Source organism: Peromyscus maniculatus, chromosome 14, assembly GCF_049852395.1.
Source record: "Peromyscus maniculatus bairdii isolate BWxNUB_F1_BW_parent chromosome 14, HU_Pman_BW_mat_3.1, whole genome shotgun sequence".
NCBI classification, from domain to species: Eukaryota; Metazoa; Chordata; class Mammalia; order Rodentia; family Cricetidae; genus Peromyscus; species Peromyscus maniculatus.
Genome location: NC_134865.1, coordinates 75,695,740 through 75,723,152, shown reverse-complemented (window position 1 = coordinate 75,723,152; position 27,413 = coordinate 75,695,740). Strand labels below are relative to the sequence as shown.

Below are 27,413 nucleotides of genomic sequence, written 5' to 3'. Positions count from 1 at the left end.
CAGCTATCCCGACAACAAAAATGAAATCTGGTTCAGTCATCAGAGACTGGGACACTATTTATTTTTCTTCCTGTCAGGAAGCCTTCCAAGCTGAGATAGAAACCACCCTGTGGTATCCTGGCAGAGCTGAAAGAACCATTCTCTATTGGTCTTTCTAATACCTGTTCTTGGAGATGCCAAGGCTTTAATACTGCGTCAGATATCTACAGTGCTACCTCTCAATTATCCCACCTCATGCCCAGACACAGGAACCAGATGCATCCCAGGGCAGTGAGATGTCATGAACTTGTCATCTGGAGGTTGGGATGGGGCATTTGCTGCTAATCTAATTCAAAGATCCTTCACTGAGTCCTTACTAGAAGTTGGTGATGGTGAGTAGGGGACAAGTGTAAATTAAGAGTATTCCCTGATTTCTAGTGAGCTCTTATGCAAAGCAAAAAGAGGAAAGAAATTACGACTACAGAAGGATTTTGCCCATCCTCAGGTCCTTTTCTTCCTTACTTTGTTAGTCTGGCATGTCCCTTTATCTCTATGGATCCTGATTTTCTAGTAGGAAAATTGACTACTGCAGCATCACTTCCCCTAGTGGAAACAGGCTGTGTGGGATCTGGTAGTACCATTTGAGAGTCCAGAGCATCCCTAACAGATGGTCACAAAAGCAGAAAATGGCAGCAGAGCCTGGATATAGTACATGCAAGGTTGAAGGACAAGGAGATGATCAGGTCACTACCTGATCTTTCCAGACTCCAAAAATCTTCCTTTTCAGACAAGAGAGCAGAGAAGATGGCCCTCCTTGTAGCTTTTATCCTTTTGATGGCTGGGTTCTGCCCTGCCAACTAGATGGCTCATTGGAAAGAAATGCTGAAGTCCAGGAAGACCAAAACAATGCGACACGAGTGGACAGTCTAACAATGGCCTCTATCAACAATGACTTTTCCTTTACCCTCTACAAGGAGTTGGTTTTGAAGAATCCAGATAAAAACATCATATTCTCCCCACTCAGCATCTCAGTAGCTTTGGCCATCCTGTCCCTGAGAGCAAGCAGCAACACCCTGGAAGAGATTCTAGAAGGTCTCAAGTTCAGTCTCACAGAGACCTCTGAGCTAGATATCCACTGGAGCTTTGGGCACCTCTTCCATATGCTCAGTCAGCCAGGGGACCAGGTGAAAATCAGCATAGGCAGCATCATGTTTATTAAAAAGCATCTGGATATCCTGGCAGAGTTTAAGGAGAAGGCAAGGGTGCTCTACCAGGCTGAGGCCTCTGTGACTGACTTCCAGCAGCCTCATGAGGCCAAAAAACTCATCAATGACTATGTAAGCCAACAGACCCAGGGGAAGATTAAGGAAGTAATCTCACACCTGGATGAGAGTTCGTTAGTGGTGCTGGTGAATTACATCTACTTTAAAGGTGAGGATGGTCACTGTTTCAGGGGTGGATGGAGAGGGTGTTGGCTGGGCACCTTGTGTCTATACTCTGACCCCTAGAAAGGAGATGCCCATGGCCTTGGAGACATGGGTGCCTAACTTCTTATTACTAGCAGGCCTTACTCGTCCTTTGGGATTTTTGCGATATAGTTGTGATTCCTGGTACATACTTCACAGAACCCCTGAGTCTAAGAGGGTTGTGTTGGATGTGACTTTAACTTACTGCCTATCAGATTGCATCGCTCACATATCCAGTCCTACCTGCTGAAGCCATTGCTTCTCCCTGCAGAGATGGTGTCTTAGTCAGGGTTCTATTGCTGTGAAGAGACACCATAACCATGGCAACTCTTATAATGGAAAACATTTAATTGGGTGGCTCACTTAAAATTCAGAGGTTCCATCCATTATCTTCATGATGGGACATGGCAGTGTACAGGCAGACATGATGATAAAGCCGTATCTGAGAGTACTACATCTTGCTGGCAAGAGGAAGTAGTCTGGTGTGGAGGCCCACAAAGCTTTTCTAGTGAAATCTCGACTTGTTTTACCCAGCAGGGCTGCATTAGAGGATTGCTTGACCATATGCATAGCTACAAAGTGATTGGAAGGGTCTACACTTAGCTGAGTGAGAGGGAGTTCTTTTGCTCCACTCCTTGGCATTCCTATAAATAGCCCTTTAGAAGAGACAGGAGGGGCTAGTGGATAAGGATCCAGGCCTTCCTGAGGCTATCCTGTATTTCTATCTGTTTCTCTCCCCTCTATCCTTCTATCTAGTATCTCTTATCCCTCTCACCTCAAGAGTTCCCTGTCATAAAATGTAATAGCAGGTCTCCTAGCTGGGCTCCCAAAAATGATACCAGGAACAGGAACTACAGCCTTGGCAAAAGGAGAGAGAGGGAGTTGCAATTTTAAGGAGGCATGCCCTATGAGGAATGAAAAATGAAGGCAGGTATTTTTTATTTTGGGGAGTGAAAATAAGATGGCTGAATGCCAAAGCTGAAAAGTGAGGCTTCAGTGAATATTTTTCTCTTTCTAGGTTTCTTTCTTTTTCTCTCTCTCTTAATTTCTATCTATAAAAAATAAGGAAAAAAATATAAGGTAGAATAAAGGAATATAGTGTAGAAAAAACTTAGGGTAAGAAGGAAAAAATATAAGGTAGAATATAGGGATATAGTGTAAGAAAAAACTTAGGGTAAGATAAGCAACAAGACAGAGGAACTATGTCTTTCATTTTCCAACTACGGGAATATGAATGCAATTCCTGGGGAAGAAACAGAGAAAAATCTATCAAAATGAGAAAAACAGGCAGAAAAAGATTCCTATGGAAACTTTTGGCCTGTGAAGAGCTTAGATTTAAGTCCTGAGCAGTAGAGGAAAGAATTTTTCCTGAGGCAGTTGTGAGTTAAATGAAACTCTTCACTTCACTGACATTGTGACTGTATGATAACATCATACCATCAGAATTAGTTTCCTTGGTCATAAAGCCAATAATAGGAAACAGAAGTCTTGGGGAAATTTTAGCAATCTTTCTCTCAAAAGCTGAAAGGTTTCTTTGGAAAATTTCATAATTTCTCTCTAAAATCTGGAAGCTCTTCAGGTCTTTCTCAGAATTTTTCTCTTTCTGTAAGGGCAAAAATATAACTCACCTGGAAATAACGTCTATCAGTATGGGAAAATCACCTGTAATTGCTCTAGGAAAAACAAACAAACAAACAAACAAACCCTCTTGGAACAGGACAAATCCTCTCTGCTACTCCTATCTTTCTTTCAAGCTGGTATTAGGGGAAAAAAAATACTGAGCAGCTTTTTTTTTCTTTTCCTAACAAAGAAAAGATTTCTCTGAAAAAGCTCTTTGTTTTCTTTCTCTATTGGGGAAAATCTGTCTAAAAAAGCTCTATTTTCAAGTACTGTCTTTACTTTTTAATTGATCCAATAAGGCAGGGGAGCAAAGGGTTACCAAAATGCCTGTCTGAGTGTGAGCAGACAGACAGATGCAGCCTGCCTCAGGGGATGATGTCAGATGAAGGATATATACCTACCAGGGCCAGCTCAGGGAGAACAGAGATATCCCCTGGTAAGAGAGCAAAATTTTGACTGAAAAACTTGCCATGGTAAAAGTAAAAGCTTGAATACAGTGTGAATAGAAGTTTTCTCCCAGACCAAGAAAGGCAGCATGGGAAATGTAGTTCATTTGTAACAATGTGATGATATAGACAAAGGCAGTTTGAGAAATATAGTCTGCAACATGGGTTGTAACAGCATGACAATATAGAGAAAGGCAGCTGGGGAAATGAAGTCCATTAGAGAAATACCAGTGCAGCACTGACCAAAAACTGTTTTTTGTTTTTTTTTCCTGCTCGAAATTCTATTTTTTTTCACAAGCTCTGTTAGCTTGCCTCTCAAGAACTAGAAACAGGCAATCAGCTTGCCAGTCAGGAGGCAATTAATATGCTAATACTATTTGTCAAGAAGTCACTTTGAAACCCTTTAGAATACTAGGGAAAGAGGTCCATACAGTGAGAAATTGCTTTGGATGTAAAAAAAGAAAAATCTTATAGGCAAATAAAAAAGCTTGGGTTGTGCTTGAAATGCAAGAGAGAAACATTGGCATCATTGAAATGCTCATGATAATCTTAAAAAGCAGCTTTAAAAAAAATAAGAAGAGGGAATTTTTCACTCAGTCAAGCTTAGAGCCACTGATGAATTAACCTCTGACTTCAAACTGTCAGAAAAACTTTTAGAATGACATAAAATCTGACTATAAATGCTGAACTTAGAAATGATTTCCCTATTTCCCGACTTGTTAATAGTTCTGTTAAGAAATCTCTTCTAGGTGTTTGCTATTAGAGTTTGATTTTGAATGAAAATTAGTTCTGTTAAGAGATTCTTCTAGATATATGGTAAAATTTATAAAGTAGTTCTACAAAGTTTCCTTTTGAATATAAGTTTGTAAAAAGGTATAAATATGTATAGTGATATGCTATTTGTAAATATGTAGAATGGTGCCGAGGACAATTTCAAGAGCCATGCCATATTGCCTGCCTGAGTTAACTTTCTGTTGTCCAGTATTGAGCCCCTAACCAGAAACTTTTGACATGCTTGGACAAGTCCTGAGTTAATAGAAAATAACTTAACATTTACTTATCTTTCTGCTGCAGTGACCACTAGTAACAATGTTTTGTGGTTAGGTTGCTTGGTTGGGTTACTTGGCAACTCAACAGTCCCCTGATCTTTTCCCAAAGAAAGTTTCCTGGTCTGTTTACTATAAATCCCACCTGAGAAAAATAAAATTTTGCAGCTTGATCAGAATACTGTCTTGCTGTCAGTTCTTTGTGTCTCTTGTCCCTTCATTCGCCATCCCCCTTCTAGGGTCTCTGCTGAAGATCGCGCTGGTTGGGACAGAATGGAAGTTTGTAAAATGTGCTGTGGATGATTGATTGATAAAGAAAACACTGACTGGCCAGTAGCTAGGCAGGAAGTATAGATGGGACAAGGAGGGAGGAGAATGCTGGGAGATGGAAGGCTAAGGCAGAGAGACACTGCCAGCTGCCAGAGGGAAAAGCATGATGTAAGATACCAGTAAGCCACAAGCCACATGGCAAGGTATAGATTTATAGAAATGGGTTAATTTAAGATATAAGAACAGAGCCGGGCGGTGGTGGCGCAAGCCTTTAATCCCAGCACTCGGGAGGCAGAGCCAGGCAGATCTCTGGGAGTTCGAGGCCAGCCTGGGCTACCAAGTGAGCTCCAAGAAAGGCTCAATCCTACGCAGAGAAACCCTGTCTCCAAAACAAACAAACAAGCAAACAAAAAAAGATATAAGAACAGATAGCAAGAAGACTGCCACAATTTATAAGTAATATAAGCACCTGAGTGATTATTTTATAAGTGGGCTGCAGGACTGCAGGGGCTTGGCGGGACCCAGAGAGAAACTCTTCAAAAGTATATTATATTTTTATTATTCTCTATTCCTTTACTGGGAGGTATGGCTGCTTTGGAAATCACTGTGGATGATTCTAAGCTCTTAGTAGGGACCTAGGTCACAGATAAGTTAAGTTCTGTACCCCCCTCTTGCCAGAGGCTGGTAGCCAAAGATGGGCAACTGTCTTCTTGATAACTTCTTGAACGTATGTATGTAAAATTAATCAAGAATAACAAGCTAAGACAGGCACAGTCTGAGGGGCCTGTAGAGCTCATTTTTATATCAAGAAGGGGGAGTTGTGGAGGCCCAAAAAGGTTTCCTTGTGAGATCTGAGCTTGCTTTACCCAGCATGGCTACATGAGAGGATTGTTTAACGATGTGCATGGTTACAAAGTGATAGGAAGAGTGTACACTTGGTTGAGCTAGGGGGAGGTCCTTTGCTCCACCCCTTGGCATTCCTATACATAGCCTTTAGAAGAGACAGGAGGAGCTGGTGGATAAGGATCCAGGCCCTCCCAAGGACATCCTGTGTTTCTATATTTCCCCTCTCTACTCACGAGTACCCTGTGCTAAAATCTGGGAGCTGGTCTCCCAGCTGGGCTCCCACAGTCTGGGACTCTGGGCTGTATCTTGAGCATTTATGAGACATCAAAGCCTGCCTCCAGAGTGACACACTTCCTGCAACAAGACCACACCTATTTTAATAAAACCACATCTCCTAATAATGCCATTTCTTATGAGCTTATGGGAAACAATTGCACTCAAACTACCTCAAAAGAAGTCCCTTATTCAGCCCACTCCAGCCTTTCTAATATACTCATACAGAATCCATCTGCTAGAGAAACTATATCTCTAGGAGGACTCAGGTTGTCTGAGACATCTTGACCTAAGGAGTCTGGCTACCCAATCTTAAATGAGGAAAGTAGCATGTCCTATAACTACTGAAGAGCCTTTCACACATTCTTATGTAGGACCTCTCCCTGAACCTTTTCTGTAATGCTGGTCATGGATATGGAAAAGCAGGGACTGAGGAGAAGCCATTTGTGAGAGGGAGGTGTCAGCCAGGCAATGTTCTGTGTTTAATGTCTGGCTCATTCATGAAATTTTAGTTTGTAAAATTAGTAGCCAAGTCAGCCTATGGGGTCACAGTGCTGAAGAAACAATCCTGGGACAACAAATCTGGAGTTGAGGCTCAGGAGATTTGGGAGAGTGGGATGGAATTGTTGTGGGTGAGGTTTAAGTGGAAGATATGTAGAGCCAATACCAATAAAACCCTGTCTGATAGAACAAAGAATGAGACAATGGACCACAGAAAGATTCCTGATAAAAATCTTGATGTGACTAGATCTGGGGTGGATTTGGGACTCTGGACTCTGGATAAGCCAGAGAAGAGGAGGGTAGGCTCTCAGATAATAACAGAAAACCAATTGGCCATGGACAGAAGAGGATGGGAAGACAGAGGACAGGAGTCCAGGATGGCCTCACAGCAGTTGTGCTGTGAAGGGAGGGGAAGCAGAGTGATGGCCTGCAGGATTAGACTGCAGGGCATGGCTCTCCCTGCTGGGCCCAAGACCTGAACTCCAAGGCTGCTTGACCCTGAGGTGGGGATGTGTGTTTATGTGGCTGGATCCTGAGCCCAAGAAATTGTCAAAGCACCATGTCCCCTAGGGTATATTGCAGATGGTCACATGCACTTGGAATGTCCATAAAGTTTAAGTAGGATATCTTTGATTCATGGAGGTGAACATGGCCCGTAAGGGAGAAGAGGACTCATTACCAATGTCTTAGTCAACCAATTATGGGATCCTGGTAATCCAACTCTGGGAAGTTCCCAGGCCCTGGAGCTTGACTCTAAGCCCACACTTGGCTCTGGGCTCTGCCTTCCATTAAGTGGTTCACTTTGATGTGCACCATTGACAGGTCACCGTCTGGAGGTTTCAGTCTCTTCCTGTTTCTCTGGTAACTTGTCCCACAAGCAACTGCCTTCTAGACAGTGTTCCTCCTAAGGAAGAAGGGATCCCCAAATCTCCCCAGGCCCTGGTCTCACCACTTTTACTTTCACTTCTCTTTAAATCACCCCATTCTCAGATTCTGGATTGTTTCCCAGGTTCCTCAAGTAGCCAGGCTTTGGTTTTGCGTTCCCTTTTTCAAACCAAGCCTGTGGATCACTTCTCATTCATAGTTCTGCATATATCAAGGTTTTTCCAATCCAGATTATGCAAGCACCTAGGGATACTACACTCTGTGTTGTTGAAGATGGATTGACTGCTCTCTTGATTCAGAAGCTGGGCCAAAATGGGGTGGAGGTAGAGTCTCTCCTGTGCTGTTACATTCTGATGGCTTGCTCCACACTTAGGGAAATGGAAGACATCATATAACCCTCGTGATACATTCAAGTCTGAGTTCAACTATACAAGAAGAGGACTGTGAGGGTGCCCATGATGAACATTGAGGACCTGACCACACCCTACTTCTGGGATGAGGATCTGTTCTGCGCTGTGGTGGAGCTGAAGTACAGAGGCAATGCCAGCGCCCTGTTCATCCTCCCTGATGAGGGCAGAATGCAGCAGGTGGAAGCCAGTTTGCAACCAGAGACCCTGAGGAAGAGGAAGGACTCTCTGAGGCCCAGGTGTGTGTCCAAAGGAACCATTGATGGTCTGGCTCCCCATCCTGATGCAGCCTTGAGGTTCAGTGTCCCTGACCCTCAGAGTCTCATGACCACCCAGTATAATGACTGGAGAGTCAGCAGGGACACGTGGAGCAGAGGTGACTTTCCCTCTGCTGAGTCAGTAGTTTGGGGCCAGATTTTACTGTCATTTTTGTTGTTCAAAGATGAGCTGAGCTGGAGCAGGAGCTGAGGATTCCTCTGTGTCTAACAGGCTGTAATTACAGGGAATCTTGACTGGGTTTGGAATGCAGAGGGGAGGGAGGTTGAGATGAGATCAGCTCTGAGAATCAGCTGTGTCCTGTGTAGCCCTCTCATCCCCTCACCACTCATTCATTCACCATTCACAGAATGATGACTTGAAGACCCACTATGTGCAATGTTCTGATTTAAACTCTGCAAGTTTTTCGGAGACTAATACACAAAATTTTTTACCCTGTGAGTTCATCTTGTAGTTGAGAAAGAGAGAGTAGGAAGATGGAAATGCAACTAAACATTATTTGATTTGTTAAAAGACGAGAAGGAATGAAATATTTAAGGGGAGGGCCCAAGGATCAGGAAAATGGAGTCAGATGGAGTGTGCAATTTTAAATAGAAGACTCATTAGGTGCAGTCTGAGGGTCCACATGACAAGGAAGGACTGCATTTTCTGGGTCTGGGAGAAAAGCACTTTGTGTAAGGGAAGAGTTGGTACCAAGCCTCAGTGCCTGCCTCTGTAAACACTCTCAGGCACTGATGGGTAATAAATGCAATAGAAAAGCAAAATCATGTGATGTATGCCTGCATGGAAAGAGGACTTCTCTCTGGTGAGAAGGCTGTCTGTGGAGAGGTGACCTAGCTATAATGTGGTTTGAGAGGGACACACAGTCCAGTGACAGACACTTACATTTCTCCTTTTCATTCTCAGGATGATTGACGAGCTCTACATACCCAAGTTCTCCATCTCCAGTGACTACAACATAGAGGGCATCCCTCAACAGCTGGGTATCAGGGAAGTCTTCTCCACACAGGCTGACCTGTCTAGGACCACAGGGGCCAAGGACCTGAGAGTCTCTCAGGTAAGCCAAGAAACACTGGGTGGTTCTTATTGCATACCAAAATGAGGATAGTGAAGGCCAGGTGGCCAGGGGGAATGGTAAATTTGTGAGAAAGCCTGTGTTTCTGAGATTTCTCATCCTGGGAGAGCTGGATTATAATCTAGATATTCCTGCTGGAGAGCATGCAGCCAATCCCCCCTCTACCCACTGAGCATAATCTCACCCAGGAGCACAGGATGGGAAAGAGCCTGTGCTTGGTCTTCGACAACCATAGGTCCAACCTGTGCTGTGTGTGGGTGCCACCCACAATTCCTTGAAGGGTAAGGCATTTCAGCCTCAGCTTCTTTACTGCAGAGCTGGTCCAGTACTTCTGGACTAGCACATAGAACAGTAGCAGTAGAGGAAATAAGAAGAGATGAATGACAATTGGGATGGAAAACTTAAGAATAGCAGAAAAGATGCCTTAGGACCCCACACTACATTCCCAGATGCACAGCCTGACAATGCCTAGTGTTCTGTCCAGTGCCCACTCAGAGGCCTGGGCTCAGATATGTATTAGTAGGGCATGGCAGTCTGAGAATGAGAAGTTATGCCATTTGCATTGAGGTTGTTTGTCCCAAGGAGGCTGGAGCAGGAGGGACAATGAAGCCTGCACTTGATGCCAGCACCCAGGCTTTTCCCTGTGGGTACTCTGAGAATATTCCTGTAGATTAATGACTGATGCTGTCTACATCCATGCTCCAGTTTGCAGTGTGTTTGAGTGCACCACAGATTCTCAGAGACTGAGCAGACCCAGGGCGTGCCTCATCTCACAGCCTGAGCAGAGACTTGGAAACACCAGGAGTAGAGCTCACAGTAGGAAAAACAACCTCTCCATCAGCTGAGGCCAGCAGTGGATGCTTGCTTCAGAAATCTGCTCTACTGCCCTCCCTGGTCTCCAGTGAGTGATGGTCCACAATGTTGTGCTGGATGTGGATGAGACAGGCACAGAAGCAGCTGCTGCCACAGGAGTCAGAGCTTTGGGATCAGCTCTAATTTCTAACCCTATGAAAGTGATTTTCAGCAGTGTATTCTTAATGATTGTCTCTGACACAAACATTCAGACTCCACTCTTTATGGCCAAAGTCACAAATCCTAAGGGAAACTAGAACTTTCCAAGTGGTGAGGCTTCTTCCTAGGAGTAGGGATTAAGCGTGTTTGTGGGTCTCTATGTGCATTTTGGCCCCCACGCTCTGATTGGCTGTGGCATGCTGGGATGGACAGTAACAGTGACTAACTGTATGACTCCCACATGCACAGGGGCCCTTGGACAACCAGTGCTAGGCTCCCAGTCCTCTTGGCAGCACTGGCTCATGTTCCTGACCTTGAAGTCTGTCTTTGTGGCCTCTCCATGCTACCAATCTTGTATCTGCCTCTATCCAAAACCCTGGGCAGATAGGCTCAGTCTCTATCTGGGCTCTGGTTATGTCTGCCTTCAGCTTCCACAGGCTTAATGGAACTATTCAAATTTATAGCCCAATCATATGGACCTCAGCCCCAGTCCTTGAGATGAGAACCTGCCACTCAGAGGCTATTTCCAGAACTGGGGCCACTGCATGCCCGGTTCCTGCCTCACACTTTCCCTTTTCCAGGCTCTGCCACCCACTGTCCCTTGCAAGGGCTCCTGACCCTGCCCACATCTGGCACAGTTTTGTGTCTCTCACTTCTGCATCTCATGGAGTCGGTTGGTCAGACCAGCTCCTTTCCCCCCCAGTACACCAACCTAGGGCAGAGGAGCCTTTTTCTAGGTTCCCCACTGACCAACATCACACAAGAGATGGACAACTCTGCCTTCCTTACGCAAAATTCAGGGCTTGGAGCAAAGCATCAGTAAATATATAACTGTACAGAAAGTACCCAGGCAGTGTTCATTCAGCTCCTGTTGGCAGGGATTTGCCCTCTAGTGAAGCCAGGATAGTAGATATTGTCACTCACCATCTGAAAATTTTGTGATGTGCCTCTGACCTCTGTGTTATTATCAGTCCTTTTTATGGATGAGGAAATTGAGACACAGAATCTTAGCCATTTCCCATGACCTCACAGCTAGACATTATGACTGAAGGGATGTTCTTTCAAGTGTCCTGAGGCCAGAGGAACAGTTTTTTACCAAGCTGGCATTCTGTGTCTGGGGCATCACCTTGGTGGTGTGCAGCTGGGTCATAAAACAAGGCTCTGGGTGCTTCACAGAGTGCTCCTAAAAGAGTCTGTGGCTCATGTGACCTCTGTGCTGATGTCAGAGTAGGATGAGAAGGTGGTCAGATGAACAGAAAGAATACTTTAGGCAGGGCACACAGCAATGGAGTCATTTCTAGTAATAATTGGGGGGGGGTGAGAAAAAGAATAAACAGTCACCAGATGTCAAAGCACCTGGCCTTGTGAGGACTCTCAAATGACTGAGAACTACAGGCAGTTTTGGATGGGTTAATGCCAAGGGCCATGTCATAGAACAGCAGATGGACAGTAATATTCAAGGTGTCAGCCCACCAGATGAATAATTCTCTGTTGGGAAATCTCATTAGGCATGGCCATGGGAACACAGACTCTGGAATAATGTTTGCTTCTCTCAGTAATTTTCACATGTGCTATTGCAACTTTTCCCTAAACGGCTATGGGAATTCCCCCACTGATGTGTATTTACCTCACGAATATATTCCATTTACCTGGGCATTTATATCTGTAGATTTTCACGAACAAGATTTCTCCTTAATCTGTATATTTTTGATGAATAAAAATATGTTTCTGTTGAGATTTTCTTTGTGTCCGAGTATGTGGTCAATTTTAGAGAAGGTTTTATGGAGTGCTGAGAAGAAGGTATATTCTTTTGTGTTTGGGTGGAATGTTCTGCAGATGTCTATTAAGTCCATTTGAGTCATAACACCTGTTAATTCCCTTATTTCTCTGTTAAGTTTCTGTCTGGCAGACCTGTCCATTGGTGAGAGTGGGCTGTTGAAGTCTCTTCGTGTGTGGGGTTTGATGTGAAATTTAAGCTTTAGTAATGTTTCTTTTACATATGTGGGTGCCCTTGTATTTGGGGCATAAATGTTCAGAATTGAGACTTCATCTTGATGGATTTTTCCTGTGATTAATATATAATGTCCTTCTTGATCTCTTTTGATTGATTTTAGTTTGAAGTATATTTTGTTAGATATTAGGATAGCTACACCAGCGTGCTTCTTAAGTCCATTTAATTGGAAAGTCTTTTCCCAACCCTTTACTCTGAGGTAGTGTCTGTCTTTGAAGTTGAGGTTTGTTTTTTGTATGCAGCAGAAGAATGAATCCTGATTTTGAATCCATTCTGTTAGCCTGTTTCTTTTTATATGCAAATTGATTCCATTGATATTAAGGGTTGTGGTGATATTGTGTCCCCCGATATATTGTGCACCTTAATAGACTTACCTGGGGTTAGAGAACAAAACAGCTGCTAGATAGACATAGAGGCCAGAAAATGGTGACACACACATTTAATCCTAACATTCTGGAGTTAGAGATCCATCCGGATCTCTGTGAGTTCAAAGCCACACTGGAAACAGCCAGGCATGGTGACACATGATTTAATCCCAGGAAGTGATGGCAGGAAGCAGAAAGGTATATAAGGGGTGAGGACCAGGAACAAGAGCATGGTTAAGCTTTTAGGGTTTTAGCAGCAGTTCAGCTAGGATTTATTCCAGATGATGACTCAGAGGCTTCCAGTTTGAGGAAACAGGATCAGCTGAGAAGTTGGTGAGGTGAGGTTTGGCCTGTTCTGTCTCTCTGATCTTTCAGCGTTCACCCCAATACCTGGCTCCAGGTTTGTTTTTATTAATAAGACCTTCTAACAATTTGTGCTACAAAGGGATATTAATGAACAGTGATTGCTAATTCCTGTTAATTTTGGTGGAAGTATATGTGTGTTTCCCTTCTTTGGGATTTGTTGGTGTGGGATTATCTATTGCCTGTATTTTCATGGGTGCATCTTACTTCCTCAGACTGGATTTTTCCTTCTAATGCTTTCTGTAGGGTTGGATTTCTGGATAGGTAGTTTTTAAATCTGTTGTCATGCAATATCTTGTTGCAATCTCTATCTATGTTGATTGAGAACTTTGCTGAGTATAATAATCTGGGCTGGCATCCATGATCTCTTAGTGTCTGCACAATGTCTGTCCAAGACCTTCTGGCTCTATGTTTAGTGGTTTGATTATTATGTGATGAGGAGACTTTTGGGTGGCGTGGTGAGGTGGGGTGGGATGCAGAGGGGATCCAGTCTATTTGATGTTCTGTAAGCATCTTGTATCTTCATATGCATTTCCTTCTTTAGGTTGGGAAATTTTCTTCTATATTTTTGTTGAATATGTATTCTGTGCCTTTGAGTTGGTATCCTTCTCCTTCTTCTATACCTATTTTTCTTAGGTTTGATTTTTTTCATGGTGTCTTAGATTTCCTGGATGTTTTGTGTTATGACTTTGTTGGCTTTAATGTTTTCTTTGACTGACGAATATATTTTCTGTATCATATCTTCAACTCCAGAGATTCTCTCTTACAACTCTCGCATTCTGTTGGATATGCTTGCATCTGCAGTTCCTGTTTGTTTACTCAGATTTTGCATTTTCAGTATCCTTTGCCTTGTGTCTTCTTTATTGCCTCTTTTTCAATTTTCAAGTCTTGAACTGTTTCCTTCAGCTGTTTGATTGCTTTTTCTTGACTTTCTTTAAGGGATTTATTGATTTCTTCCAAGTTTGTGTTTGACTCTTCCTTGACCTCTTTAAGGAATTTTTCAATTTTCTCTTTAAAGGCCTCTATCATCTTCATGAACTCATTTTTAAGGTCGTTGTCTTCTACTTCTTCTACGATGGGATGTTCAGGTCTTGCTGTTGTAGGACCACTAGGTTCTGGTACTGCCATATTGCTCTTTATGTTGTTGAATGTATTCTTACTCTGGTGGTGTTTGTGTCTCAGGGAGCTCTTGGTCCCATCATAGCTCTTGTTCCATTTAGAACTGGAGGAGTCTTTGTCTCAGGGAGTAGCTGCAGTCTTGTGGGATGGGTAGGTTTGGGGGATGGAGTGGGGATTGTAGATTTCTGAATCTGACAGAGGAGGGGTGGTGGTCAGGTCTGCCAGCACTTACCTGCTGGCCTGCAACTGGGGCAGAAATGGGTGGGGGTTTGGGGACATGGGTTGTGCCCCTGGGCCTAAGGCTTAGAGGCTGGATGACTGGCTGGGAAAACAGTGACTCACCTCTTGGTCCATCGGAACTGGCCCTAACTTGAATATTATATTCACTGGTATTCTCTGAATTGATGCTACATTGCATATAAAGAAATTGAGAAAAGAAAACACCAATATATGTACAAATATATTCTTAACCCAAAAAATGACAAAAACACTCCTGTCAATCATAATCCTTATTTCTGGAACTGGTCACACAGCCTTCACTGAATTTATAACTATGTTCCTCTGTTGGCCATTCTGTATTTCCTGCATAGTCAGCAAGGACCTCACCTGATCTTTGCTCTTTCCTGGAGAAGTGACCCACACCTTCATTCTCTTTGTCACCTTACCTGGACTAGATTCTTGTAGTTTCTCATGCCTTTAATCTCAGGACATGGTAACAGAAAAAGACTCCCTAAAGGATCCCCCTAACCTTCTGATATATTTTTTCTTCTCTCCACTGTGGAGAAGCAATCCAATTCTGCTTGGTAATCTGAACCAACCTCTCCACCTAACAGAATTATTACACTCATAGACTGTTGGATAAAAGGAATCAGAAGCCCAAAGTGGCCAGGAAGAAGTCTCAGTTTTCAGTGGAATGTTTGTTGGTCTCCTGGCAAGAGCAATCCGACCCCTAGAAACAAAACTTCTACGCCAGCAGAATTTAGGTCATGGGAATAGGGAGAGTAACAAACCTTCAATTAGATCACTAGGGGTGATAGTGAGTGGAGCCCTCCCCTGTATCTCTTAACTCCTGAACCTGGGTGGATTCTGGTTGTGGGAAACACCATACCATATACAGGACAATGATTTGAAGCATGTATCACCTTCTGGAGAATGCTGCCACAGCCCTCTGGACTGTTGCCATATTATTGACACTGTAACTGTATCTTCAAATGACCATCCCATCTCTTTATCAGGCCAGACACAGTACAGCAGAGGAGCTGAGACTTCTACATCTTGATCTGCAGACAGCAGAAGTGAACTGAGACACACTTCCTCCAACAATGCCACACCGAATAGTGCCACTCCCTGTGGGCCAAGCATTCAGACACATGAGTCTATTGGGGCCAACCACCATATTCAGTACAGACAAACCATTTTCTTATTCAAGAAGGAAGTGGTCCAATGTAGTTAACTTGCCACCTGGACCTTGGCTGGTTATCCAGGAAAAATGGTACCATATCTGGGACTCAGTGTTGGAGTACGTTGCTGGCAGATCTGACACTCAGTGGCAGATGTAGCCAGGTTAGCCTTGCTGACTGGTGGTCCACATTGTCAAACTTATGCATAACCCTCATCTCTATCACCACGACTACTTTGTTCATGGGCACCAGGCTGGCTGGTCTTATGTCACCTGGGCACATGCACAGAAAAAAAGGAGTTAAATTGAAGAATGGAACTTTAATTTAGAATATGCTTCTGTAAGATCTGGCGCTGAGGAATTTTCTTAATTAGTTATTGATGAAGGAGGGCCCACTCTTCTGTGGCTGGTTGCATTCCTGGCTTGGTGGTTCTGTAAGAAAGCAAACTGAGCAAGTCAGTAAGCATCATCCTTCCAGGACCTCTGATTTAGCTCCTGCTTCCATGTTCTTTTCCTTTTGAGTTTCTCTCCTAACTTTCTTCAATGATGAACAACAATATGGAGGTAAAAGCCAAATATACCTTTTCCTCCCCAACTTGCTTTTTGGTCATAATGTTTCATCACAGCATCAGAAAACCTTAAATAAGACAAGATGGTCCCAGTGTAGCGGGGTATTGCTGTGACAGATCTACTATATTTGGGGAAGGATTGTAGAAGGACTTTGGAACTTTGGGACAGAAAAGCCATCGAGTGTTGGGAGCTGAGTGGGATGTTCTGTGGGAGCTTGGGAGACAAGAATGCTAAGAGCTGTGCAGAGGATGTACATGTGATGTCTCAAAAGGAAGTTTGAAGACTATGGAGCCCACGAAGGGACAAAATAACAGAAAAGCAAACAGATTTTATATGACAGCAGGTTAGAGATCTTTGAATGAATTCAGCCTGTCTGAATTGAAGGGGAGCTGGGTGCCCTTGCCTGATGTAGCTGACATTAGTGGGATATTTGGATGGCTCCTGGTAAAGAGAAATGCACCATAGGTGATCTGCTTCTCTGGTACACAGAGACCTGCCTTTGGGCTTCTGTTTGCTCAACCAAAATTCTTCTTGTTAGGACCAGCACATCCATTTTGGGAACAGCAACTTTGGACCTAACCCCTGTCTGCTGAGTCTCTAACCACACTGTTGATACAAACACCACAGCTCTCATCCGATGGGGAATAAAAGACACTTTATAAGAACCATTTTGAGCAACAATGAGCTGAGAACACAGACTTAAGTTACCCAAATATCATGTTCAATATAGAAACAGTTTCACAAAAACTTAATAGTTTAACCAAACAAAGTCCCATTTCAAGGCAAGTTTAAAATGCAGAAGTGGGAGCCTCAGAGAGTCAGGTGCATCAACATGGAGGAGCTTCCCTACAGGCTCAAGATGTTATCTTCTGGCATTCTTAGCTTTTGGATTGAAGCTGGCTGTCTGCTAAGTTAATAGAGTCTATTGTCACAGGGTTAGTTCTGACACAGAGGGAGGAAACATGGCTGTTCCAGAGAGCAGCACTTTGCCCATGAGAAGGTCATTAGCCTCTGACCTGCAGTGTTCCCATCTCTCTACAGTACTGAAATTCAGATCAGCCAGCCAGGCTCTGCAGACACAGATTCTTTTAGGAGTTTACTTCCCCTCCAGACAAGGGAGCTTCTCTATCATGTCTGATAGCCAAAGAGGGGAGAGTGAGTCTCTATTTAGAATATGCCCATTGCTGCCAGACAGGATGGTTACACATATGTAGACAGGGTTCTGTCAGTTTGTGGCATGTGTTTAATAATGTATGAGTTTCCCTAAAGAAATTGGTGATCAGAGAGTTGTTGTATTCTTTACAAAGTGACTTAGAAAGTACAGGACAAACGTTTGCTGCAGTCCTGCTTGGTGAGAAGTAGACAGGGGTTGTGCACAGTCTTTTTTTTTTTTTTTTTTTTTTTTTTTGCTTCTGACGTCTCCCTGTTTCCACACAGACTCTTTTTGCTTCTGACTTTACTTCTGCATTAGATAAACAGAAGATACACCCAGGAGATCCAGCAGGCTTTTTTAGAACCCAGTTGGGCATTTTCACATAAGGAGGTGGTTCTGCTAGCAGGAGCCTCTATATCCACGCTATAAGAAATAATCCTGTCTGTCGTTTCCAGTCTGAGCACAGAACACAGCTTTTATGTGCAAGCATTTCCTAAGAAAAGGGAAGAAACCCTGGGGTGGGGATAAATAGGCATCAGTGTGCTTACAGGGAACAACACACCAGTCAAGCATCAACTCTGAACACCAGGACTCAGCTGTCACAGACACTGGCAATGGGAATCAGCTCCACAGGTAATGCCCGCATTCTTTCTCTCCAGGGACAGAAGAGAAGCCTTCCCAGGACTGTGTGATGCTGATGATGACCAGGAGTCTTGGTATGGCACGAGTTGTTCCTGGAGCACAAGGTTGGAACCAGGGGACATTCCTGGTGCATATAAATTGCCTCTCCAGTTTGGATCTTTATGTCTATGAAAGATACAGGAGTCATAGACTTTGCTCATGATGAGTGAATAAAACCTGCTTCTTCTCACCCTACACAGGGAGGAAGTATTGAGACCTTGTCTAGCCTGGGTGCTGCTCTAGGAGCTTAGGTGAGGTAGGCAAGTTGCAGAGTCCCTCTGAGGGAGGTGGCATCCCTGCCATACTTAGAGCTGACGGGAGCTGCCTGGGGATCAGGGACCCACTTCCCCCCATAGATCCCATGGCTGAGCAGAGGAGCTTCTCCCTCAACCAGGGAAGGAAACAAGGCCCTGAGCCAGGTCTCCTGCTGCACACACTGTGCAGCCCCTTCCCTCTGGAAACAACTTTTGTACAAAATATTGCTCAGAGCTTTTCCAAAGGAATGCTTTCATCAGTCTGAAAGCAAATACTGGGTAAAGGCAGATGAAGTCCCTGTTTCCTCTGCAGGCATGTGACAGCCGTGGGGACAAGCAGCTTAGCTCCAGCATTCCATCCTCTGCTCCCTGCAATTCCCACAATGCTCTTCTAGTGCTTTCTCCAATCCATCTTCCCCTTGGCTCCTCCTCCTTTCCTTCCCCTTCCTTCCTCCTATCTACCTTTTCTTCCATTTTATCAGTCCTTCTTGATCTCTTCAAGATCCTGATGTCCACTCTCTCCTCTCCCTCCGACATATTTACCATCCACTTTCACCTTTGGACACCTGAACAAATGTTGAAGGCTAGTTGTGGGTGCCTGTGTTTACCATGATCACAACCTCTCAACTGTACTCCTTTAGGATGCTTGTGGCCCCCACTCCAGGGGTGGATGGAAGAGATAGCCTTCTAGACATTCCCTACAACTAACCCCATTGACCCATAATAAGTCAGACACTTACCAATAATGTAACCTGGGTCACTCACCAGGCTTTCCAGAGAGGTCCACCCATTTCCCTGCTACCACACAGCCATCCCAAGAGCCAAAACAAAATCTGGTCCAGGGGTCGGAGACTGACATCACTCACCTTTCTTCCCACCAGGAGGCCTCCCAAGCCTGAGTTGCAAACCATCATGTGGTTCCCTGGCAGGACTGAAAGGACCTTGCCCTGTTTGTCCTGCCATGACCTGTTCTGGGGGTGCCAAGGCTCTGGCATGACACCAGATGTCTCTGGTGCTGCCTCTCAATTATTCCTCCTCAGGACCAACTTCATGCACCAGATTCTGTCAAGGGCCTTGAGATTTCCCAGACTTGTCATCAAGAGGCAAATTTAGGGCCTGTGCTAGCAACTACTCCATGGATCTTAAGTTCTGCCTACAGGGAGGGGGGGTGAGTGCAAAGGAAGAGGGTCCCCAGCCTTCTATTAATTCTGCAGTAGAGAATGAGAGGAGACAATCTGATCAGACAGGGCTCGTCCCATCCCTCCACTCCTCTTCTGGCTTCTCTGTGGACCTGGCATGTCCATTCCCCTCTCTGGGTCTTGGTTCTCTGTGAGGAGACTGGGCTACTGCAATGCTTCCTCCAGTGCTGATAACAGGAGCACATGATGTGGGACTGCCATCTGAGTGGTCAGAGCACCTCCCATGCAAGGTCCCAGAGGCAGCAAGGGGCAGCAGAGCAGGGACACAGTGCAGCCCTGTGGGAGGACAAGGAGGTGGTCAGGACACCACCTGGCCCTCCCAGACTCAAAGGATCTTTACTTTTCAGCCTGTAGAACAAAGAAGATGGCCCTCCTTGTAGCTCTGGGGCTCTTCATAGTGGGAATCTGCCTTGTTGTTCTCTGTCTAACATATGGTACATTGGGAAGGGACATCGAAGTCCATGAAGACCAAAACAATGGGACAAAAATGGACAGTTTAAAACTGGCCTCCATCAACACTGACTTTGCCTTCAGCCTCTACAAGGAGCTGGCTTTGAAGAATCCAAATAAAAATATTCTCTTCTCCCCATTCAGCATCTCAGCTGCCTTGGCCATCCTATCTCTAGGAGCCAGCAGCAACACCCTGGAAGAGATTCTAGGAGGTCTCAAGTTCAATCTCACAGAGACCCCTGAGGCAGACATCCACAGGGGCTTTGGGCACCTCCTCCACATGCTCAGCCAGCCAGGAGACCAGGTAAATATCAGCATAGGCAGCATGATATTTGTTGACAAGCACCTGCAGATCCTGACAGAGTTCAAGGAGAAGGCAAGGGCACTGTACCAGTCTGAGGCCTCCATGACTGACTTCCAGCAGCCTGATGAGGCCAAAAAGCTCATCAATGACTATGTGAGGAAACAGACCCAGGGGAAGATCAAAGAACTGATGTCAGAACTGGATGCGAGGACAGTAATGGTGCTGGTGAACTACATCTACTTTAAAGGTGAGGATGGTCACTGGTTAGGGCATGAAGGGAGAGGATGCTGGCTGAGTGCCTTGTGTCTTTACACTGACCACTTGAAAGGAGGTGTTTATGCCTTTGGAGATATGGGTGCCTAACTTCTTATTACCCACAAGCCTTACTTCTCCTTAGGATTTATATGTATATGTATACACACACACACACACACACACACACACACATATATAGTTGTAGTTCCAAAAGAACCCCTGCTCTCAGTGTAAGAGGGCTAATTTTGGCAGCAACTTAAACATACTATGAGAATGCATAGCTTACACACCCAGTTCTTCCTGAGTAGGCAGAAGCTGTGGTTTCTCTCTGCAAAGACTGGGTTCCTCAGTTCCCCTCTCCAGAATTTCTAATAAATTCCTGTAGAAGGTTTTATCCTTGATGTAGAGCCTCTCATTCTAGGTGGGTTAAGAGAAGCTGGAGAATTCTTGACCTGAAGAGTGTGCCTCCTCTATCTTATGGTGAAAGTACCATGTCCCATACCTACTGAAGAGCCCTGTGGGCAATTCCTGTTCAGGACTCTCCCTTGTGCCATTTTGGTAATGAGCTGGGCCTGGACACGGAAAAGCAGGGATGCAGGAGCAGACACTAACGAGAGGGAGGTGTCAGCCAGGCAGTGTTCTGTGTTTAGGGTATGGCTGCCTCATGGAATTTGGTTTTGTAAAATTGCTCGCCCAAACATCCTGAAGGTTAGAATGCCCAAGACATACTCCAGGGCCATCGAGTCTAATGAAAGTTGGGTGCAAGAGTGTTGGGAGACTCAGCCTGAGATGCAATCGGTAAAGGTAATGGGGGGACTTCCAGAGCCCACACCCACAACACCCTGCCTGACAGAGACCAGGGAGTTAGGAGACAGCCCAGAACTTGGTATCTGAGAGAAGTCATGATGTAATCCGATCTGGGTTGAATTAAGGATAGTGCAGGGCAGAGGGAGGGCAGGCTCTGAGACCATGGGCAAAATCTCAAGGTGGCCATGGACAGAAAAAGAGTCTAAGAGGGCAGAGGACAGGAGGACAGGATGGCTGCAGAGCTGCTGTGGGCTGGGAATGGTGGAAGCAGAGTGATGGCCTGAAGGATGGCTTGGCATGTCTCTTTAGCCTCAGGTCTCAAGCTCCAATGCTGCTTGGCTGTGAGGTGGGGATGCATGTTTAGGCTGCTAGATCCCAAGCCCAAGAAATTGTTTCAGTACCAAGTTCTTTAGAGATCTGGGATAAGTCTGAATGGGATATCTGTGATTTGTGGAGGTGGCCATAGCCCATGTGTGAGTTGAGGACTTGTTACTCACATTTTAGTCTGCAATCTATGGGACCATGGACTGCTCACAGTGTGGGAGAACACAGTCTCTCTTGTCCTGTTTTCCCTAAAAACCTGTCTCACAAGACATTGCCTTCTAGACGTGGTTCATCCTGAGGAAGAAGGGATCCTCAACTCCCCAGACTCCAGTCTCCTGACTTTCACTCTCATTTCTCTCTAATACACCTCACCCTAAGATGCCATGTTGTTTCTTAGTTAGCTTAAGTAGCCAGGCTTTGTTTTGGGGTTTCCCTTTCCAAACCAAGCTTGGAGTCTCTTTTCATCTCTAGGAATCTGTCTACCTACAAGGTTTTTTTCTTTCTAATCCATCATTTTTTACCTCCTAAGGGACACTCTGTGTTGTTGAAGTTGGATTGATGTCTGTCACAATACAGGAGATGGTCAGAAATGGGACAGAGGTGGGGTCCCTCAAGTGATGTTACAAACTGAGGTTCTGTTTATCTTTAGGAAAATGGAAGATGCCCTTTGACCCTGAAGATACTTTTGAGGCCAAGTTCCACTTGGGCAATAGCAGGTCTGTGAAGGTGCCCATGATGAACATTGAGGATCTGACCACACCCTACTTCCGGGATGAGGACCTGTCCTGCTCTGTGGTGGAGCTGAAGTACACAAGCAATGCCAGTGCCCTGTTCATCCTCCCTGATGAGGGCAGGATGCAGCAGGTGGAAGCCAGCTTGCAACCAGAGACCCTGAAGAAGTGGAAGGACTCTCTGAGGCCCAGGTGCTTGTCCACAGGAACCAGAGCTGGTCTGGCTCCCCATCCTGCTGTTGGTCTGAGGCCCTGTGTCCCTGTCCCTCAGAGGCTCCATAGTATACTAGTAACCGTTGATGAGTCACCAGGGACAAGTGAAGTGGAGGTGACTTTCCCTCTGCTGACTCGGCAGTTTTTAGACAGATTTTACTGTCATTTTGTTGTTCACAAGATGAGATCAGCTAGAGCAGGGGCTGAGGATTCCTCTGTCTAACAGGCTGTAATTACAGGGAATCTTGAATGGGTTTTGGAATGCAGAGGGGAGTGAGGCTGAGATGAGATGAGCTCTGAGAATCAGCTCTGCCCTGTGTAGCCATCTCATCCCCTCACCACTCATTCATTCACTATTAGTGCAATTGATGACTTGAATACTTACTATGTGCCAAGCTGTGATTTAGACCCAGAGGGGCTATCCGAGACTCAAGCACATTATTTCTTATCATTGGGCAATCATAATATGACAATGGAAGAGAGAGTAAGAGCATGAAAATACAATGGAGTGTTATATGATTAAAAGATGGGGTAGAAGCCAGGTAGTGGTGGTGCATGCCTTTAATCCTCAGCAAGCAGGGGACAGAAGAAGGTATATCTCTGAGTTTGAGGCCAGCCAGGTTTACAGAGCTTGCTCCAGGACACCCAGAGTTACACAGAGAAACCTTATCTTGAGGAAAAGCAGAAAAACAAATCAAAGAAACAAGAAAAGAAAGAAAGAAAGAAAGAAAGAAAGAAGGAAGGAAGGAAGGAAGGAAAGAAAGAAAGAAAGAAAGAAAGAAAGAAAGAAAGAAAGAAAGAAAGAAAGAAAGAAGGAAGGAAGAAAGGAAGGAGGAAAGGTGAGAGGAATTGAGGAAAGCTGGAATCACATGGAATGTGCAGATTTAACTAGAATGATCATTAGATGAAGTCTGAGGGTCCACATGACAGGGAAGGACTGCGTTTTGTGCATCTGGGAGAAAAGCATTCTTGGCAGAGGAACAGCTGGTACCAAGCCTCTTTGTCTGGGCCCTGTGTACTCTCAGGCACTGATAGATAATTACTGCAATAAAAATTACTACAACAATATAATAATTACTGCAAAAGGAAGAACAAATCACATGGTCTAGGCATGGATGGAAAGAGGGCTGCTCTCCAGTGAGAGAAACAAGGTGGATTGAATGCAGAATGGAGGCCAGTGATCTCATATGCCTTTGTTATTCTCAGGAAGATCGACCAGCTCTACGTGCCCAAGTTCTCCATCTCCACTGACTACAGCCTGGAGAAAATCCTTCCACAGCTGGGCATCAGGGAAGTCTTCTCCGAAGAGGCTGACCTGTCTAGGATCACAGGAACTAAGGACCTCAGAGTCTCTCAGGTAAGCCAAGTTACGCTCAGTCGTTCACCTTGGTGCCTGAATGTGGATGGTGAAGGCCAAGTTGTGGTGTGTGGGGAATGGTAAATGTGTGAGAAAGCCTGCATTTCTGAGATTCACTCATCCTGGGAGAGCTGGATTACAGCCTAGACACTACTGCTGGATACCATGCACCAATCCCTACTCTACCCCCTGAACATAATTTCACCTAGGTTTCTATGGTAGGACAGCCTGTGCTTATTCTTAGACCACCATCGGCACTGACCCGTGCTGTAGTATGGATGCTCCCTACAATCCACTGTAGGACAAATCACTTCCAGCCTCAGCTTATTCACTGCAGAGCTGGTCCAGTACTTCTTCACTAGCACACAGAACAGCAGTAGTAAAGGAAATAACAAGTTGTGAATGGCAGATGGGATGAAATTTTAATAATAGGAGAAAAGATGCCTTAAAATCCCACATACATTTAAAGATACACAGCCTGGCAATGCCTAGCATTCTGTCCACTGCGCACTCAGAGGCTTGGGCTCAGATCTGTACCAGCAGGGCATGGCAGTCTTGGAATGAGAAGCCAAGTCCTGTGCATTGCTGCTGTATGTCCCAAGGAGACTGGAGCAGGAGGCATGCTGAAGCCCACACTGGCTGCCAGCACACTGGATATTCCTGTGGGTCTCCTGAGAAGTTGCCTATGGAGTGAGGACTGGAGTTTCCTACTCCCATCCTCCAGTTTGAGGATGGGTTTGAGGACAACACAGATTTTCAGAGACTGAGCAGACCCAGGCCATGCCTCATCTCACACCCTGAGCAGAGACTTGGAAACATCAGGGGTGGAGCTCACTATAGGAACAAACCACTTCACTAGCAGCCAAGGCCAGCAGTGGATGCTTGCCTCGGGAATCTCCTCTCCTGCCCTCCCTGGTCTCCAGTGAGTGATGTCTTTCTCTTACAGGTGGTCCACAAGGCTGTGCTGGATGTGGCTGAGACAGGCACAGAAGCAGCTGCTGCCACAGGACTCAAAGTGGTTCCCTTCAGTGCAAAACATATATCAATGACAGTCCGTTTCAACAGGCCATTCCTGATGATTATCTTTGACACAAATACTCAGACTCCACTCTTTTTGGCCAAGATCACAAACCCTAAAAGAGGCTAGAACTTCCCAAGTGGTGAGCCTTCTTCCTCGGAGCCAGGAATTGAGCCTGTATGTGGATCTCTATGTGCAGTTTGGCCTCAATGCTCTAAATAGGTGCGCCATGCCTGGATTGGACAGTGACAGTGACTAACTATGACTCAAACATACACAGGGCCCTTGGACAGTCAGTGTCAGGCTCCCAATCCTCCTGGCTACACTAACTCATGTTTCTGAACCTGAACTCTGTCTTTGTGTTCCTCCCTGCTGCCTCTCCTGTATTTGCCTCTACACAAAAGCCTGGGCCCTGGCAGAAGGCTCTGTCCCTATCTAGGCTCTGGTTATGTCTGCCTTCATCTTCGACAGGCTTGATGGGACTAACCAAACCTATAGGTCAACTATGTGAACCTCACCCTAGCATTGAGAAGGAAACCTGCCGCCCTGAGTCTATTCCTGGCACCTGGTATCACACTGTGCCCAGTTCCTGTCTCACACTTTCCCTCTTCCAGGCTCTGCCACCCACTGTCCCTTGCAGGGGCTCCTCACCCTGCCACATCTGGCACAGTGTTGGATCCCTCATTCCTGCAGCTCATGGAGTCGGTTGGTCAGACCAGCTCCTTTCCCCCCAGTACACCAACCTAGGGCAGAGGAGTCTTTTTCTTGGTTCCCAGCTGACCATCCTCACACAACAGATGGACACGTCCACCTTCCTTACCCAAAATGCAGTGCTTCGAGCAAAGCATCAATAAATGTATAACTGCTCAAAAAGTGTCCAGGCAGTGTTCACTCAGCTCCTATTGGCAGGGTTGTGGCCTCTAGTGACCACAGGATAGTAGAGATTGTCACTCACAGTCTGTGACTCCTGTGATGGACCTCTGAACTACATTATTATTAGCCTATTTTATGGAGGAGGAAACTGAGGTACAGAGAAGCTTAGTCATTTCCCATGACCTCACAGCTAGACTTTTTGACTTCAGTGATGTTCTTCAAGTGTCCTGATGCTAGAGAAACAGTTTTCACCAAGCAGGGTTTCTGTGCTCAAGGCATCACCATGGTGGTGTGCAGGTGGATCACAAAACAAGTCTCTGGGTGCTTCACAGAGAACTGCCTCAACAGTCTATTGATTGTGTAACCTCTTTGTTGAGATCAGCGGAGGATGAGAAGGTGTTAAGATGACCAGAAAGAATGCTTTGGGCAGAGCAAAGAATAATGGAGGCATTTCTAAGAATCATGGGTGTTTAGGAGAAGAAAGAAACAGTCACCAGATGTCGAAGAGCTTGGCCCTGTGAGGATTCTCAAATGACTCAGAACTACAGGGAGCTTGGGAGGGGTGAATCACTGTTCCTATCTTGGGAACCTCAGAACTTTGGGTGGCTATAAAGCAGAGAACTGCTCTAGACAAGTATGGGCATTGTCACTAAGGGCTGTTTCATGGAACATCAGGCCACACCTGGAGAGGAGAGGAAATAATTCAGCTCAAAGATTTGCTTTAGTGCTCAGATGGAGGACAAGAAAAGGCCATGGTGGATTTGGGTTGGGGTTTTGGTTGTCATGGAGAATCTGTGAGCCTGGAAACACTGTAGAAGCCTGCACAGAACAGAAAGTTGTTCATTCAGCTTGAGACATACTTGAGTCTCAAGATTCCTAAGAGGAGACAATGAACAGGTGGACATCTTGTTACAAGAGAATTACAGCCTGGAGGGTCACAAACAGGATTCTTTTGCACAGTGCACACTAAGGTACCACTCCATGAGGACTATGGAGCGATAAGAACAGGACCCATACATTGAAAACAGGCATGTCCCAACAAATGTAATGTGTACAACAGTCATTCAGGGCCCTGAGATCGCCACCTCATGAACTCCACGATCACTGACAGGCCTCAGCTGTATCTCTGCATCCTTTCTGGCTTCAAATCAGGTATCTAAGGAGCCTGGTGTTGAGTACATCTCATGCTGCCACAGGAGCTGGGTCCAGAAGGTATTGGCAAAGTCTGAGTTTACCTCTTAATGGAGTCTATGACACAGATGTTAGGGTTTCACTTTTCCCTATTCTATGAGGGTTCCCCCAGGACCTGACCACCAAATGTTGCCCTGGTGATGAACCTCCTACAGGGACCACCTCGGTGTGCAAGAGAGGTAGCAGCCTGTGAAGCGGGACAGATGGGCCTGGAAACAGTGCAGTTCCCCGAGGTTGAATGTCTGGGAACTTTCTGAATGGCACAGTGATTTCTACACACCTAGAATCCATTTTATACAAATTTAACATTTGAAAGTGGCTATGTGGTGCAGTTTGTTATGGATCTCAAAATCACTGTGGATATTGTCCTTCCTTCCTGTCTCTGCCACATGGACTACCAGGTCTAATCATAGTCTGACATATTCATCCTGAGAATATGGTTAAATTATCTTTCAAAGGTAATTGCCAAGGTCTCATGTCTACATCAATGATCAGAAAATACCTATCATAGAGTGCTATGGGAGAGAGAGAAATAGCATTGACAATGGTTATAATGACTGCTAAAGGCCAGGCTGCCTCTTCCTTCCATCCCTTCAGCCACATCAGAAACCCACTCCAATATTCAAGCATGGGAAGAGCACTTGTCCCTCCAGGTGTTGTGTGGTTGACACAGCC

General features: G+C 45.2%; 1 protein-coding gene and 1 pseudogene across 2 annotated transcripts; both read left to right on the top strand.

The window, feature by feature from the left end:
• Positions 1-783: 783 nt before the first annotated feature.
• Positions 784-11,875, top strand: LOC102905777 (serine protease inhibitor A3N-like; annotated as a pseudogene). Its single transcript, XR_013044475.1, has 4 exons — positions 784-1,410; positions 7,706-7,978; positions 8,922-9,072; positions 9,993-11,875. The product of XR_013044475.1 is annotated as a serine protease inhibitor A3N-like (transcript).
• Positions 11,876-12,731: 856 nt separating this feature from the next.
• On the top strand, positions 12,732-25,541 carry LOC102917133 (serine protease inhibitor A3N-like). The gene is made up of 6 exons (XM_006998865.4): positions 12,732-12,815; positions 17,741-17,827; positions 19,563-20,216; positions 22,005-22,278; positions 23,506-23,656; positions 24,603-25,541. Exons 2-6 carry the CDS (start codon positions 17,773-17,775, stop codon positions 24,801-24,803), a joined length of 1,335 nt encoding a protein of 444 aa, XP_006998927.4. The 5' UTR covers positions 12,732-12,815; positions 17,741-17,772; the 3' UTR covers positions 24,804-25,541.
• Positions 25,542-27,413: the final 1,872 nt, after the last annotated feature.